This window comes from Xiphophorus couchianus, chromosome 7 (assembly GCF_001444195.1).
Source record: "Xiphophorus couchianus chromosome 7, X_couchianus-1.0, whole genome shotgun sequence".
Lineage (NCBI taxonomy): Eukaryota > Metazoa > Chordata > Actinopteri > Cyprinodontiformes > Poeciliidae > Xiphophorus > Xiphophorus couchianus.
The window spans coordinates 18985311-18999313 of NC_040234.1; the positions used below are offsets into that span (position 1 = coordinate 18985311).

The 14003-nt window shown below is 39.9% G+C and overlaps 1 protein-coding gene across 4 annotated transcripts in view; it reads right to left on the reverse strand.

The window, feature by feature from the left end:
• Positions 1-662: 662 nt before the first annotated feature.
• LOC114147947 (protein FAM126B) overlaps positions 663-14003 on the reverse strand; it is a 51288-nt gene continuing 37947 nt past the window's right edge. For 3 of the 4 annotated variants that reach the window (XM_028022769.1, XM_028022768.1, XM_028022770.1), the window contains 6 exons: positions 13588-13683; positions 12856-12972; positions 11075-11162; positions 10181-10337; positions 9007-9186; positions 663-5104 (listed from right to left, as the gene is read on the reverse strand). In XM_028022769.1, coding sequence (XP_027878570.1) covers positions 4452-5104; positions 9007-9186; positions 10181-10337; positions 11075-11162; positions 12856-12972; positions 13588-13683 — 1291 coding nt within the window. In that variant the 3' untranslated portion in view covers positions 663-4451. The remainder of the gene's footprint in view (positions 5105-9006; positions 9187-10180; positions 10338-11074; positions 11163-12855; positions 12973-13587; positions 13684-14003) is intronic. The other variant, XM_028022772.1, reaches the window with a different exon arrangement.

Consider the following 14003-nt stretch of genomic DNA (forward strand, 5'->3'; position numbering starts at 1 on the left):
TCTCTTGGAAGATTGCTCATTTCTTAAGAGCATAAAAGTAGGACTCCAGTAGGTTTGATGATATGGAGCACATCGTTTTTAAATAGTTCAAAAGAGCAAAATCATCATCAACAACCTTTCTTCCAATGTTCCTATAACCCTATTAGCTTTTTTAGACTAAAAATATTTGCAATTGCAAATTGCGCTGTCTCTAAATCAGTTTGGGAGTCCAAGGCAGAAAAACGAAGATCCCTGCTGTAGCTATGGGTAAACATTTATATTTATTTTTAAAAAGAAATTATCAAAAAAGTCTTTTTAACTGGTCTTGTGGAAAAACTTCTCAAAACTTTATGAGCTATACACCTTAAATCGTCATAACAGAAGTAAACACCTCAAATCTTTGTGTAATAAATCTAATGAGCTTCACTGCTTAAGCTGAATTATTGAAATACATTAATCTATTAAAATGTGTCTATATTTTATAGCTTTTAACACATCTACACCAGTGGTGCTAATAAATGCAAAGGATAATGTATTTTCGTCAAGCAGAGAAGGAGTCATTGTAAATATTGTGTGTGGGTCCAAGGTACGCAACTCATGTCAGTAAAGCATAACTTACATGAGTTAAAACCTGAGACACACACGCATTGTTTTACTTTTGACACACAGAAAGCACACACACATTTTGTTTACGGCACAATATTTATTCAACAATATACAGATTATTCTCTGTCTACATCTCAGACTTATTTTTTATATTTATCTTGCTTTTACCTTTATACATTTTGTATTTACAAGATTTTTAAAATAAGTCTTTTTTTTCTCTCCATTTGTACATCATAATTACTACAGTGTTATCCAGCAGCTTCCACGGAAGCATTTGGATACGATTCATCATCGCTAATCATTTTATACACCGACCCGAGCCACAGAGCAGCAGGCTGACAGGAAGGCGCCCCACAAAACCCAAAACCGTCCGGCTGCGGCCTTCTCTCTGCAGGGATGGACCTCGAGAGGTTCTTTGCTCACAGGGTACAGATCAGCAAGATCCTGTACAACAAAAATATAACTTAAAAAATAAGGAAAAGCGGGAAAAATGTTGCATAGAATCAATTCTGACGTCAAGAACAGAAATTTTGGTGCTGCTATTTTTCTTTTTTTTAAATAATTGTGGCTTTTCTTTCTTTCTTTTTATTTACCTTAGAAACTCCTGAGACCGTCCAAACCTCACAACTGTCATTTTTTAGATTTTTTTTTTTTGGTTTAGAAACAAAAAAATATAATAAATAGCTGTACCCTTTAGTCTTCAACAAAAATAGCCTTGTGATAGATGAGGAATCCCATAGAAGTACTACTTTCAAGAGACTAAGACCCTGCACTGAGTGTATACACACATTACACATCTATAACTATCTTCAGAGAGGTGGATGGGTTAAAGTGCATTAAACTGTATGAACACAAAGCCCACAGTTACCACATGCAGGAAGGAAAATGAACTTTCTCATCCAGCAACAGCAACTGACCAATAAACTAGTGAGTTTTATTCAACACAGAAAGGAGGTTTTATTGGAAATGCACCTGGACCTTTATCGGAGCTTATGGGCCTTATTGACAGTCCCGAGCTGGTGTTCATTTTCCACCCTGATCACATGCAAATAACACCACACACTGAGGGATATTGGTTACTCTAAGTCAACACACACAGCCCCAGCATGACTGCGGGTAACCTCAGCACTCGTTAAAGACGCGAACACATCACCGGCATTAAACACAGCAAAAGAGGCGCCACTGGACTCACGGCGAAAATACAGCGAGAATGGGGACCCGGGTCACAAGTCACGGGGATGACAGCTTACTCACGCAGGTGGAGAGCAGAGGCTCTCTATGGGGAATGCACACCAGGACGAGCAGCTGTGAGGGCTTCAAGCACACCAGGAGCGTCGATGTGAGAGATTTATATACAATAACCAGTCAGTCCTCAAGCTGCGTGACAGCTTCCATCTACGTAATATGCTAACAGCAGACATACAGTTCCACGCAGAAGCGGTCAAACTCCTTGAGCTTTTTCATATTTTAAACCATTTTATGTGACAAACCAACTCAAAGTAGCTCATAACTGCGACCTGGAAGAAAAATAAAACTAATTTGGTTACAAGTAAAAAGCTGTTAAACTGTGAGTAATCTAATCTCCGTATGAAAACACAGGGTTTTTAGGAGAAGAGAGCAGTGAAAAGGGCCATTATAACTTTGGAGGAGCTACAGAGATCCACAGCTCAGGTGGGAGAATCTGTCATCAACTATTAGTCCTGTATTTCAGAAATCTACTTGTAGAAAGTCATAAATAAGTCATATTAGCAGCTTTCTAACAGCTTTCTGCACTGGTCAGATGAGATGAAAACTGATTTGTTTTTCCGCTGATTTGCAAAATATTATGTGTAGTGAAAAATTTTACATAAAACTTAGGGTGAGCACATCACCCTCAAAATACAGTTCCAATCACGCTGACGGAAGCTGGGAAGAGTTGACAAGATGAACGCAGCTCAATACAGGGAATTACTGAAAGAAGAACTGCTAGAGGCTGGAAATGACAAATAGACTGGGGTGAAGATGTGCAGCCTAGTCAAAGTCCAGACTAATTAAAATCAGAGGCTCATCACAGATGCTCTTACTTATCATTCCCTAGATGCACAAAGAATGCACAAACACAGTGAGTATTGATCCAATATAGATATGCATGTGACTGTTACAACTCTGCAATATTTTCCTTCCAGATCACAATTGTACACTACTTTAGTATTTCATTGAATAAAATCTTATTAAAAGACACTGATCTTTGTGAAGAAATATGAAAAGGTTCGAGGGGTAAAAATACCTTTGCAAGGCCCTGTGGGTTACTTCTAAAATAATAATAACAATAATAAAACCCTAACAAGCAAAAGGTGAAGCTGCATCTAAGGGCACACAGAGCCAAGTCTCTGAACCTCGCCTTTAAAATAAGACCAGTAAACAGAAAAACAATCAGGCATTTTCAGTAAGACACCTGGGCAGCAACGACACCAATATAAATCCCTTAGGAGAGGATGCGTAATGGCACATCTGGCTAAGACGAGGATAAGATTCGGGTTTGGCTCGCTGGGCTGCTTCGTGCATCTGAAGCAGTTGTGCTTTACAGGGCACTACACATGCAGAAACAAGCACGGCAGGTAAAATCAAACAAAAAAAAAAAAAACATCCCTCCGCCTGGGCAGGAAGCACTACACAAGGCTAGAAAAGCTCTGTGCGCAGATGCAGGCATTTCACAGCAGAGAAGAACTCCATGCACAAGGATCAGAAAAACAATTGCACTTAAAACAACTACATAAAAGAGAAAAACAATTAATTAAAATAAACTAAGCTGCTTGATCCACGGAAACACCTGAAGTCTAACTGTGGCCTGCACTGCAGCTGAAGTGGAACAGAAAGACGAGATATTCAGTCACAAATCCACATGATTACATCTAGAGTTGAAATGGGAAACTATTGTGGTCAGATCAGCTTCAGTGAATAAATCTGACTGGCAGGTGTGTATTTCAGCACACAATGAGGTAGAACAAAAACAAGACAACGATGGTGACGACAATGAAACGCAGTGACTGCTACGAGCCTCCAGAGGGCAGCAAATAACCAGCACAGGAAGCCACAACTTTCAACAAACACGGAAAAACAGGAGCTACTCGGATGAAACCAACGACAAAGATACAGTCATTGCCTTTAGAGTCGCACACAAACCTGCAAGAATCAGCTTCAGATTGAAAAATCAAAGCCACAAGACTAAAGTCTCTGTTTGTGTAGCTGCACAGGAATGATTTCTTTAGACTTGTCCAGTTAAAAACTGGAGACAATTCAAAACTTTTAAACCACATTCCAGTTTGGTTTGAGAACAATCTCAAAAGTTTGTTTAAACTGATTATAAAAAAAAGAACAAGATTCATCAAACTTTTCATGACTGAGATCAGCAAGAATGATTGCACAAGAGCCCGGGAATGAAAGGGGGGCGAAAAACTGGAATAATTCCCACTTTTCTCCACATGAGCGACATGTTATTGCTGATTGGCTTGACTGATTCAGTCAGAAAATCAAATAATCTGAAATGTTATGAGACTTTACATCGGAAATCCTTCCTCTTGTTATTTCCTCCCTATTGGGAGAGTTTGTGTGTGGAATGCTCAGCTTGTTTGGAGGGACTGTAGCTACAGCGATGGGGAATTCGTCAACATGTTTGGTGTTTTATTAGAATCTAATCAGCTGTGACTGCAGGTCAAACCTTAAAAGATGCCGCAGGAGTAGAGACAAAGCTCCAGAGATCTGGAGATCTTTTTATCCCACCTCATAAACACAGAAACTGACCAGGTTGCCATAGTAGAGTGGTCGTGTTGGAAACTGAATAAATATTTGCGTATGTGTGTGTGTTTCTGTGGTTCCCTGCGCTGACATTAGACCTGTGATATGATCTGCATGTTGAAGCTGGGAGAACGCGACTGCTTAGTAAGAGGAGCTCCAGGGGACAGGAGGGCCTGGGCCTCCTCCGGCCGGTTTAGGTGTTCCTCCTGCAGGCTGACAGTGGAGTGGCGGTGGGAGCCCCCCAGTAAAGGCCCCGTTTCCTTGTCAAAGCCGCCTGCCGCCTCCTCTAGCTCATTCTCGCGTCCATTCAAGTTCAGGTTCATGCAGTCGAAGGATTTGCTGGAGGAGGTGCTGCCAGTCCGCACCAGGAGGTGCCCTGCAGGGAAGCTCAGGTGCTTCTTAATGGGGCTCAGGTGGATGGCGTCCAGCTTAATGCTGCCTGGGGGGGACTGCTGCCTTTGGCGGGGCCTCGGCGGCGTGGCCTGCTGATCCACACACTTTTCCGCCTGTTTCTCTGCCTCCCTCTCCCTCTCTCGCTCCTTCTCCTTCTCCTTGTCCCTGGACAGGCGAGCTGTGATGGCTTTCTTGATGCTGCTACTGCTGCTGTTCAGGCTGCCGCCCCTCGGCCCCACACCGCCGCTCTTGGTGCCGCTGGGCTGGCTGCTGTTGGAAGCCCCAGAGGAGAAACCTTCATCCGGATCGTTGATGTTGAAGGAATCCTCCCCACCGCTCATGCCGTCAGCATCTGAAGGTAACAGCCAAGTGAGAGAAAAGAGGAATGTGAGAGAAATCCAACGAAACTTTAACTTTAAAGCTATGAATCATTTTTTTAATGTTATTTTTATCAAGTAGAAAACTACTGCTACTGTCACTTTATTTTACACTAAAACAAGAAAGGTTTGCTGGCTTGAACAACCTTAATGCAGGCTGGTGAACTGCAAAGAATGTTATAGAAAGTGAAACTTGTTTGAGCAGGGGCAGATTTAGTGATCTTCAAAGTAACGTTAAGATGGACAACTGAGTGCACAACAAGAAATTCCAAGTTTTTCCATCTGAAACTCAAAAATCTTAAAATCTTTTTTTTTCATTTCTAACATTTGTGCTGACAACAACACTCTTTGTTGTGGACACCGTTACTGACTGAAGACCTAATTTCCTAATTTCAATGAGGTGTTGAATATGAAGTCAGTCTGAAGGAGAGAGTAATACCTGCAACAGATAACTGGAAGGCAGAACAGAGTACAACAAATTGTACTGCAGAAGTTGGGGAAAAGAATTACAAATAATTTTCAAACTTCATCATCTGTACTCTGTAATATTGAACGATTCTGCAAATATTTTTTCTGCACAAAACAGACACACCAGAGGTCCAAATTTGTTGTGAAATTTGCAACAACAAGTTACCAACAGTTGTAAAACTAGTTTTACTTTTCTAGTGCAAGTGCTCTTGGTTTTTACAGGCGAAAGCTGGATGTTCAGATTCACATTACTTCAATATAGTGGCCTTTTAAGTGCTTATATTTATTCAGAATGAGAAGGAAAAAAGTCTTGTCTGCTATAAAAAACAACAGTGAACCTGGCAATGTGCATAGCTGGGGTCTAAAGTATGACAAAATGGGCACAAAATATCTAGCGGCTTAATAAAACATTATAAAACATTAATAAAACAAAACATAAGATGATCTCCCCAGTTTATAAAATACTGACCTTTTTTTTCTTTTGAAGAAGTCACACTGCAGTAAACATGCCCCTGCTCTTAACTACTCGTCTTAAATGTATAAGTATATACTTTACATGAGTTAAAACTTCTGAGTTTGAAATATTTAAGCAAGTAAAGTTTTTCAAAGCATCCTTCATCTTTTTCTTCCCATTTTACATCTCTCTGAAGTGATACACTCCAAAATATGCAAACTTTAGTGTCATAGTTACAGGACTAACACTGCTTTACTGCAACAGTATGTTTGAACTCAGATCATGAGTTTGTTTTTACTTTTTACCAAATAAACTGATAATACATAACCGATATCGACATGAGAACATTTAAAAAGCAAATTATGAATAATCCATTTACGACCCTTCAATGAAAGCTGAAAAGGAAACAAACAAACAAACAAATAAACTGGGTTAGAAAACCAAGCAGATTATTGGCAATACATTATGCAGGGTGCAGCCGGTCAAACAGAAAAGACTGGCTGTCTCTCTTTCCATCATGCATCGCTGGAACAAGCACAACAGGGGAACCACAGACAGCACCAAAAAAGAAACGGAAAGCTGAGAAGAAAAAGGTCTGGATTGGCATGCACATAACATGAGGAGAAGACGCATGCCCCATCCTTAGTTCCTTCTGCAGCGCAGAATTAACCGAGCTGAGCCAGTCGGCATGGAGAACGCCGAAAAGAGCCGAACACAAAAAGCCTCCAGTCATAGCCGACGGCCCACCAAGCTAACAGAGGAATCGCCACAGGCCAGTAAAAACCTGGAGAAAAAGGTTCTGGAGTTCTACGCCACATGAAGACTGGAAAAAAAAAAAATCTGCACCTATTTTCACCCTATTACAGCAGTTTGCTGCAGATATCAAGATGGTTATGTCTCATGGTTCAACTCACAATCTGAGGTATTTATTTTTTAACGTACGATGTCATGAAATAATTAGCACATTTCTTCACGGTTCTTTCAAGGAAAATCTGACTAATGATTTTTAGTTTACTACCCACATTAGACTGCTAAAAAAAATTCATACCCCTTGCGCTTTTTCACATTTAATTAAACTGACTGTATATCTTTTTTTATTGAGTTTTTGTGTGATGGAGCAACTCAGGAAGAAAAATGATTATCCTAAAGTAAATAATTATTAATCGTTTCACAAATAAAAATATTTAACGAGTGGAAACTTTAGACATTTTGCTAATTCTTCTTTGCAGAACAGCTCACACTTATTCAGTCAGGATGGAGAGCATTAATGAACATCAATGGTCAAGTTTCATCTTGATTTTTGGGTCTGGACTTTGACTGGGCCATTCTAACACATCCATATGCTGTGATCTTAAAACATTTCACTGAAACTCTGTCACTACATTTACTAATTAGGTAAAGTCTAATGACAATTAGCTGAAATGTATATTTATTAGGGGGGCGGCACTTTATTAGTAAAAACATGTGAAAACAATCCAGCTTTTTCAACCTACTTCACTATTATGTCCTAGTTTGTGTTGGTCTAGCACATTAAATGAAAATATACTAAACTTAAGTTGGTATTTATAATCAGTCAAAATGTGAAAAAGGTTGAGGGGTGTAAATACTTTCGCAGAAAACTGTAACTAGGAGTGTTTTATATCAATTTTAATTAAAATCTGATTAAAAAAAGCCCACCTTCATCTAGGAGTTTAGGAGTGCATCTTTTCAACAACAGAAGAAGGAAACCAAATATACATTTTAGACAATAAATGTCCAGTTTCTGGACAGTTTCTGTCCAGAAACTGGACAGAAAACCAGTTTCTGTCTGTAAGCAGGACTGAAGATCAAAATACAAATGACAAAATGTGGAACAAAGTGAATGCAAACGTGCAAAATCTAGAATTGATTCCCACATAGAAGCAATGCAGTCCCAAAGTAAAGAGTGCATATTTAGGTGGATTTCTGCAAGCAAATGTCCAGTGATTACACACAGACTGTGACCAGATTCATATAGATTGTTTCATCAGATTCCCAAACAATGAAATGCTTTACAGGACTTTTTTTTCACAGCTGCACTGAGTTCAGTGAAAGATCACTGGAAGAACACTAGATGGCGCTGACACAAACACTGACCATGAGCAAGTAAATGATCTAAACCCTGATCAGACTTCAAGGTTTTAGAAAGATCATGGAAGAAGACGGAAACACACACGATAAGACAAAATGCTGCCGTACGGTCCTGCCAGCATATGTCTTTGTTTTTTTTTGTTTTTTTTTTCAAATATTAGACAACATCATTTTATTTTAAGTCAGAGATGTAATGGCTTAATGTTTTAGCTGAAATTACTGAAGCTTGCTGAGGCGTGTGCATGCAGAGCTCTTTCTCACTCACTGAGCTGAGGAACAGAGGCAGCAGATGGCTGATGCTGGCCTGAATGTCGATGCATTTGGTGTTTTCAGTCGCAGTAAGGTGCAGTACAGACAAGATGTCAAGGTCTGGGTGCCAGTATTTAAAAACACCTCTGGTTTTCTCATAAAACAGCAGAAAGCATTTACTAACAGGACCAATTATCAAACACAGAGATCCCTGGGGAAGCTGCAGGCTCAGTGAGTGACAAGGGGAGCAGTCTGAAGTTGAAGGAATGATGAGGAAAAAGTACGACATAATGATGGGCCCATGCAGAACGGCCAGCTACAACACTTCCTTCAACCCCAGAATAGGCAACTCTTCCACAGGTAAATGCAGCCGAAGTAGTGACGGTCTGGTAGTAGAAGGTTTGCTGACTGTCGGATGAGTTAGTTTACTCTGGGGAAGTGAGGAGGCAGCAACGACAGGAGCGGCAAAGTTAACCGCCTAGAGCTGAGGAGGGGTAGTAGTAGTAGTAGGAGAAGGTGGAGGATTAGGATGACGATCACAGGGGCCACCTCTTCCAGAGACCCTCTATCCTAAGAGTGGCCGCCCCCGTCCCCTACCCTCGAGTGTGATGGGGGGAATGATGCTGCTGCTGTGGTGGCTGTGATGCCGCCCTCCTCTATCCTCTTTAGCTGTAGGTTCCCTGGGGGGGTCGTGGAGGTGGCGGTGGTGGAGCTGGACGAGGCTAGGAGGACTGATGGTGAGGCTCAACTCTGCATCGCTTGAGTAGTCAAAACAATCTGGGAGTCAACAACACAGATGAGGAGATGTGGGTCTTTATTAGCAGCAACCTTCAGTTCAGGCGGGCCCCATCCTGGGCACAGATGAAGTAAAGGTTTTCTTTTTTTGTTGTTGTTTTTGTAAACAATTCATTAACCTCCCACTAGTGGCCTGGATACACAGGCACCATTTTGTTGACTGTCTTAAATCCACAAAATGTTAATAATTTTACTGGTGATAGAAAGAACAAAATGCTCTTGACTGACAAGACACAATAAGCAAAGAAAAAACAGAAAAAAAGCAATAGGGAGCAATGAGTGGCACAGGCACTTCAACACAGACTACAGTACAGACCAAAAGTTTGGACACACCTTTTAATTCAATGAGTTTCCTTTATTTTCATGACTATTGACATTGTAGATTCACACTGAAGGCATCAAAACTATAAATAACAAACAAAAAAGTGTAAAACAACAGAAAATACCCCTTATATTCTAGTTTCTTCAAAGTAGCAACCTTTTGCTATGATTACTGCATTTTCTTGATGAGCTTCAAGAGGTAGTCACCTGAAATGGTTTTCACTTCACAGGTGTGCCCTGTCAGGTTAATAAGTGGGATTTCTTGCCTTATAAATAGTCATGAAAATAAATATACCCATTGAATTAGAAGGTGTGTCCAAACTTTTGGTCTGTACTATGAGCACAACTACAACAATAATTACACAGAACACCATTAAAATGATTCTAATGTTGTGGCCAGTTCACAAAGGAAATAGATTTTCTTCTCTCTGATGAGGAAAACACCAGAGAAGTCATTTCTCACCAAACAGATCCCCTGTGCGGCCTTCCGTAGATCAGAAAAAAGTGAAATACTGTAAGCTCACATTTTCATCGTGACTGAATGTGCTCCCTTTAAAGCTACTGTAGGTCTGCTCTGCTGAGTACTGACGTTTCTCCTGCTATGCAGCTTCACAGTGTTTAGGATTTCCTCAATCTCCCAAGGCTTTAGTCTTACCCTCTCTCTTCCAGCGGTGGCGCCGTATGGAAGCTGTAGTGATTGCCGAGATAGATATACGGCTGATGGTGGGGGTCACCTCCACCTGAAGCACCTTACGTCCCCGCGGAGCTTCAGGAGCGCTTTCTGGCAGAGAGTTTTTCATGGCGTTCCCCAGCTGAGGTGGACAGACAAAGTTAGCATCACTAAAACGTGGAATATAAAAATATTTTATTTTTCCTGCGTCTCCTTCTTAGAAGGGGGTTTTGCTGTGTTTTTCCTCACAGAAAGTGATTGTGTTTAGCTTTCTCTTTCAAGATAATGCCGTTGCTGCCATTACCTCTGTAGGTTCAGTTTTTTTTTATAGAAAATAGTCCTGACCCGGTGATACTATGTTTATCTGTATAATTTTCCCAAATAAACTAATTGATTTAGCTATTGCCTCTACTAACTTTGCGCTTTTTAGACGTTCCATAAAAAGCATTTCTGTGTCCATGTCTTTTATGAACCTAATGTTATCTTTTACTTTTCACTCCAGCCTCCCTCTAGAAAATACTTGTAACCCATTAATTCTGGGTTTTCTTTGTTACGACTTACTGTCCTCTCAATCTCTAGCTGGTCGCTCATATTTAGCCTGATACATCTTCAGATTTCTTTTCCACATGTGTGTTCAGATTGAGGAATTGCTGCAAAGTTGACTTGATTCAAGGGCTGTTAACTTTTTACCAACTGGCATTAAAAGATTAACAGAATTACACTGGATTTTAATGAAATCTGAATCTGACAATAACATTAATTGGAATAAATTGGACTGATTTGATTGAATCTGGACCAGAATGGAACCAGAATGGATTTGACAGAACTGAATGTGTTCTAAAGTCTTTTGGGGGAATAAAGTTTATTGAACAGACTCACCAGGAGAGGCTGGGAATAAAGCTCCAGCTGGGCCCTGTAGACAATGTCCTCCAGAGCTTCTCGCCCCATCTCCCACTCTCCATTGTATCTGCACATTAAAAACATCAACAAACATTTGTTCTGAATTTTGCAGTAAATCTGCTAGAGGAAACAGTAGACTCTCACATGTTCACTTTAATGTCTGTCTCACATCCTCTGAACTATTATTAGTCATCTACTGATTCAGAATATGAACCCAGTTACAGTCTGAGATGCAACTGAATTATTAGAAGAACACAGGAAGTCATGGTTTTCCTGTTAACATGGCTGTGCTAAATAAAATCTTTAAGAAATTGTTTCATGATTGAAAAGCTGTCAGTGGTTTTGGAGAAAATAATAATTTTACAATTAAGAAATGAAATGAAATAAAAAGCTACAACAAACTAAAAATGTTTTGTAATTATTTTATAAAACATATGCACACCACACGGGGGGGAAAAAAATCAAAACGGTCAACAGCGGCTGAACTCTTTGATCCAAATCACAATGCAGGGAATAAATGCTTGAGGAGCTCCCTTTGCACTGGAGATCAAACGAACTGGGATGAATGGGAAGGTAGGAACAGACCCTCTGATGTAGTCACAGCTGAAAAGGTGCCAGAATACAAATTCAATCTGATACGAAATAAATGCTTGTTCCTTTTATTTTAAAACGCTGGTGATCCGATATCCCTGCGGATCTTTCATTCTCCTCTCATATGGCATTACTGTTGCAGCGCATTAGCAAACATATTAACCTAAATCCTACAGCGCCCTCGCTGTGTGCCAAGGTCCCTCTGTGTGTGGATTCAATAGATTCAGATTTATCTGCCGTCCATGCAGGACGGCAGAGGTGAGCCTCGGCATGGAGAAGCACTCATTCACACATACATGAATAAAATCCTATTTGTTTTACTTTCAGTGGTACTGACTGCTTTGATCTTCTGATTTCTGGTGTGCAGCCTCACAGTTTTCCCCCAGTGTTCCCTAAGATCCGGCCCGTAACATATCAAGGGTTACGTTTCCAGGAACTGCCCGTCATCTCATCCAGGAGCTGTAATCAGCTTTTAAACAGCTGTGGCCGGAGGGGAAAAGCTCACCTGCTCTGTGAATTTATGACCACTGTAATCGGTTTGCACAGCAGGAAGCGTCTGTTCTTCGTAGACAGCCAGTGAGATTTTAACAGCTAAATGAAATCAAGGCTGCACTGATGAGGGGTGTCTCACAGAGGAGAAGAACAGTTAGAATAAATGACACAAGTAGTTTGTTTTATATCCTTTAAACTAGTAAATGTATAATAATAATTAATGTATTTGGAAAACTTTCTCTTTTTGTCAGTCAGTTTTGCAGTAGATGGCTGGAAGTCGCCAAGAATGAATGTAAATTCATATTTTGTCATTTTATTTTAATGTTTTTGGAAAGTGTGATCAAAATTTGAAAGATATTTCAAATTTGAAATATTCACACTTTTATGCTTGCTTATGAATGAAAAACATTGGACTGTATTTGCTCACCACCAAATAAATAAATGTGGGGAAAAAAGCTGCTGAATCTGATATGTAAAAAGCCAGGTATCTGTATCAGGACTGATTCAACACTAAGAAAAAAAAACCTGACTTTCAGTTTGTGATCAAAACTAGATTTTCTATAATATTGCTGTCAAAACATAATTTGTTGAACCATTTGATGCATAAACATGTGCAATTGCTTGCAATTTTTTCTGAAAAATGTGCAAAAAACCCCAAAAACTGTAAAGATACATACATAGCGTGGTAAACGGCAGTGAGCATCTGCACCATGAACTCAGGGTCCAGCAGGACACGGTTGCAAGGTTCTGTCCAGAGCTTTTGTTGTTGTCGAGGGAAGCCACACACACACACCCTGGGGAGGGAATTGATGTCAGATGGTGAATAAACTAAAGACATGTTTTTCCAGATTTCACTGAATTTCTCTAACAGCTGTAGGAAGCTAAGATGAGACATGTGAGGAAACAGCTAATTTTTTAACCAGTTTTTATGTGTGGAGTCTGGAGAAGGCTAGCTACCGAGTCTGCACTGGGAGAACTCAAATACTGAGAGCATTGTTCTCCAAAGTCTTCACAGTCACAGTTTGCCATCTGTTTAAACGGAGTTCAGTCACAGCAGGCTGAGACTCATAGTCTGAAATGTTCTGACGCTGTGGTGGAAGAATACAGGGACACCACTAAACATTATATAGTGCATATATTATATATGTTCATATGGATCTAAATGACTCCTAAGGGCCTGTTTTTTATGTAAGGCAACCGTGTCAGCTGATCAGCTCAGCTTGAATAAAGTTGTACTTTATCCAACCGTGAGCACAGCTAGAAACAGAGGAAAGTGAATTATTTCAATGAAAAGGAGAATAATCCTAACTTCAAGTAAAAAAGTAATTAAAATTATAAAGGAAGGAAGATGGTTAATAATTGGGTGCAGAAATAACAAGAGCAGCATGATTTCCAGATGTTTTTCTCACCGTGAGCTCATCCTGCAGACAGCCTGATAGGAGGAAAGGGGCATGTAGACCACAGCAGAGTTGTAGCAGAGCATAAGGAAACACAAGACCTCAAACCTGCAAAAAACAACAGATAAAGGCCTAAAAAATATGTTTATTTAAATATAACATAAAAATTATTTTAGTATGCAGAATCAGAAGTAATAAACTTAATGAGCCCTTAAATTGTACACTTAACAAACTGATACTTTGGTAGTTTGTTAATTATCAGCCAGAGTATCATTTCTGGAAACACGGTTTCAAAAACTACAATAAGAAAGAAAAACAATTTAAACAGAAGCTGCATCTGTAGGTTAATTGTTGCAACGTTTGGTAACAATGATAGGAAAATATGCAGCAGGAGTGCTGTGGCATTGTAAAGGTCAAGTATGTGTGCA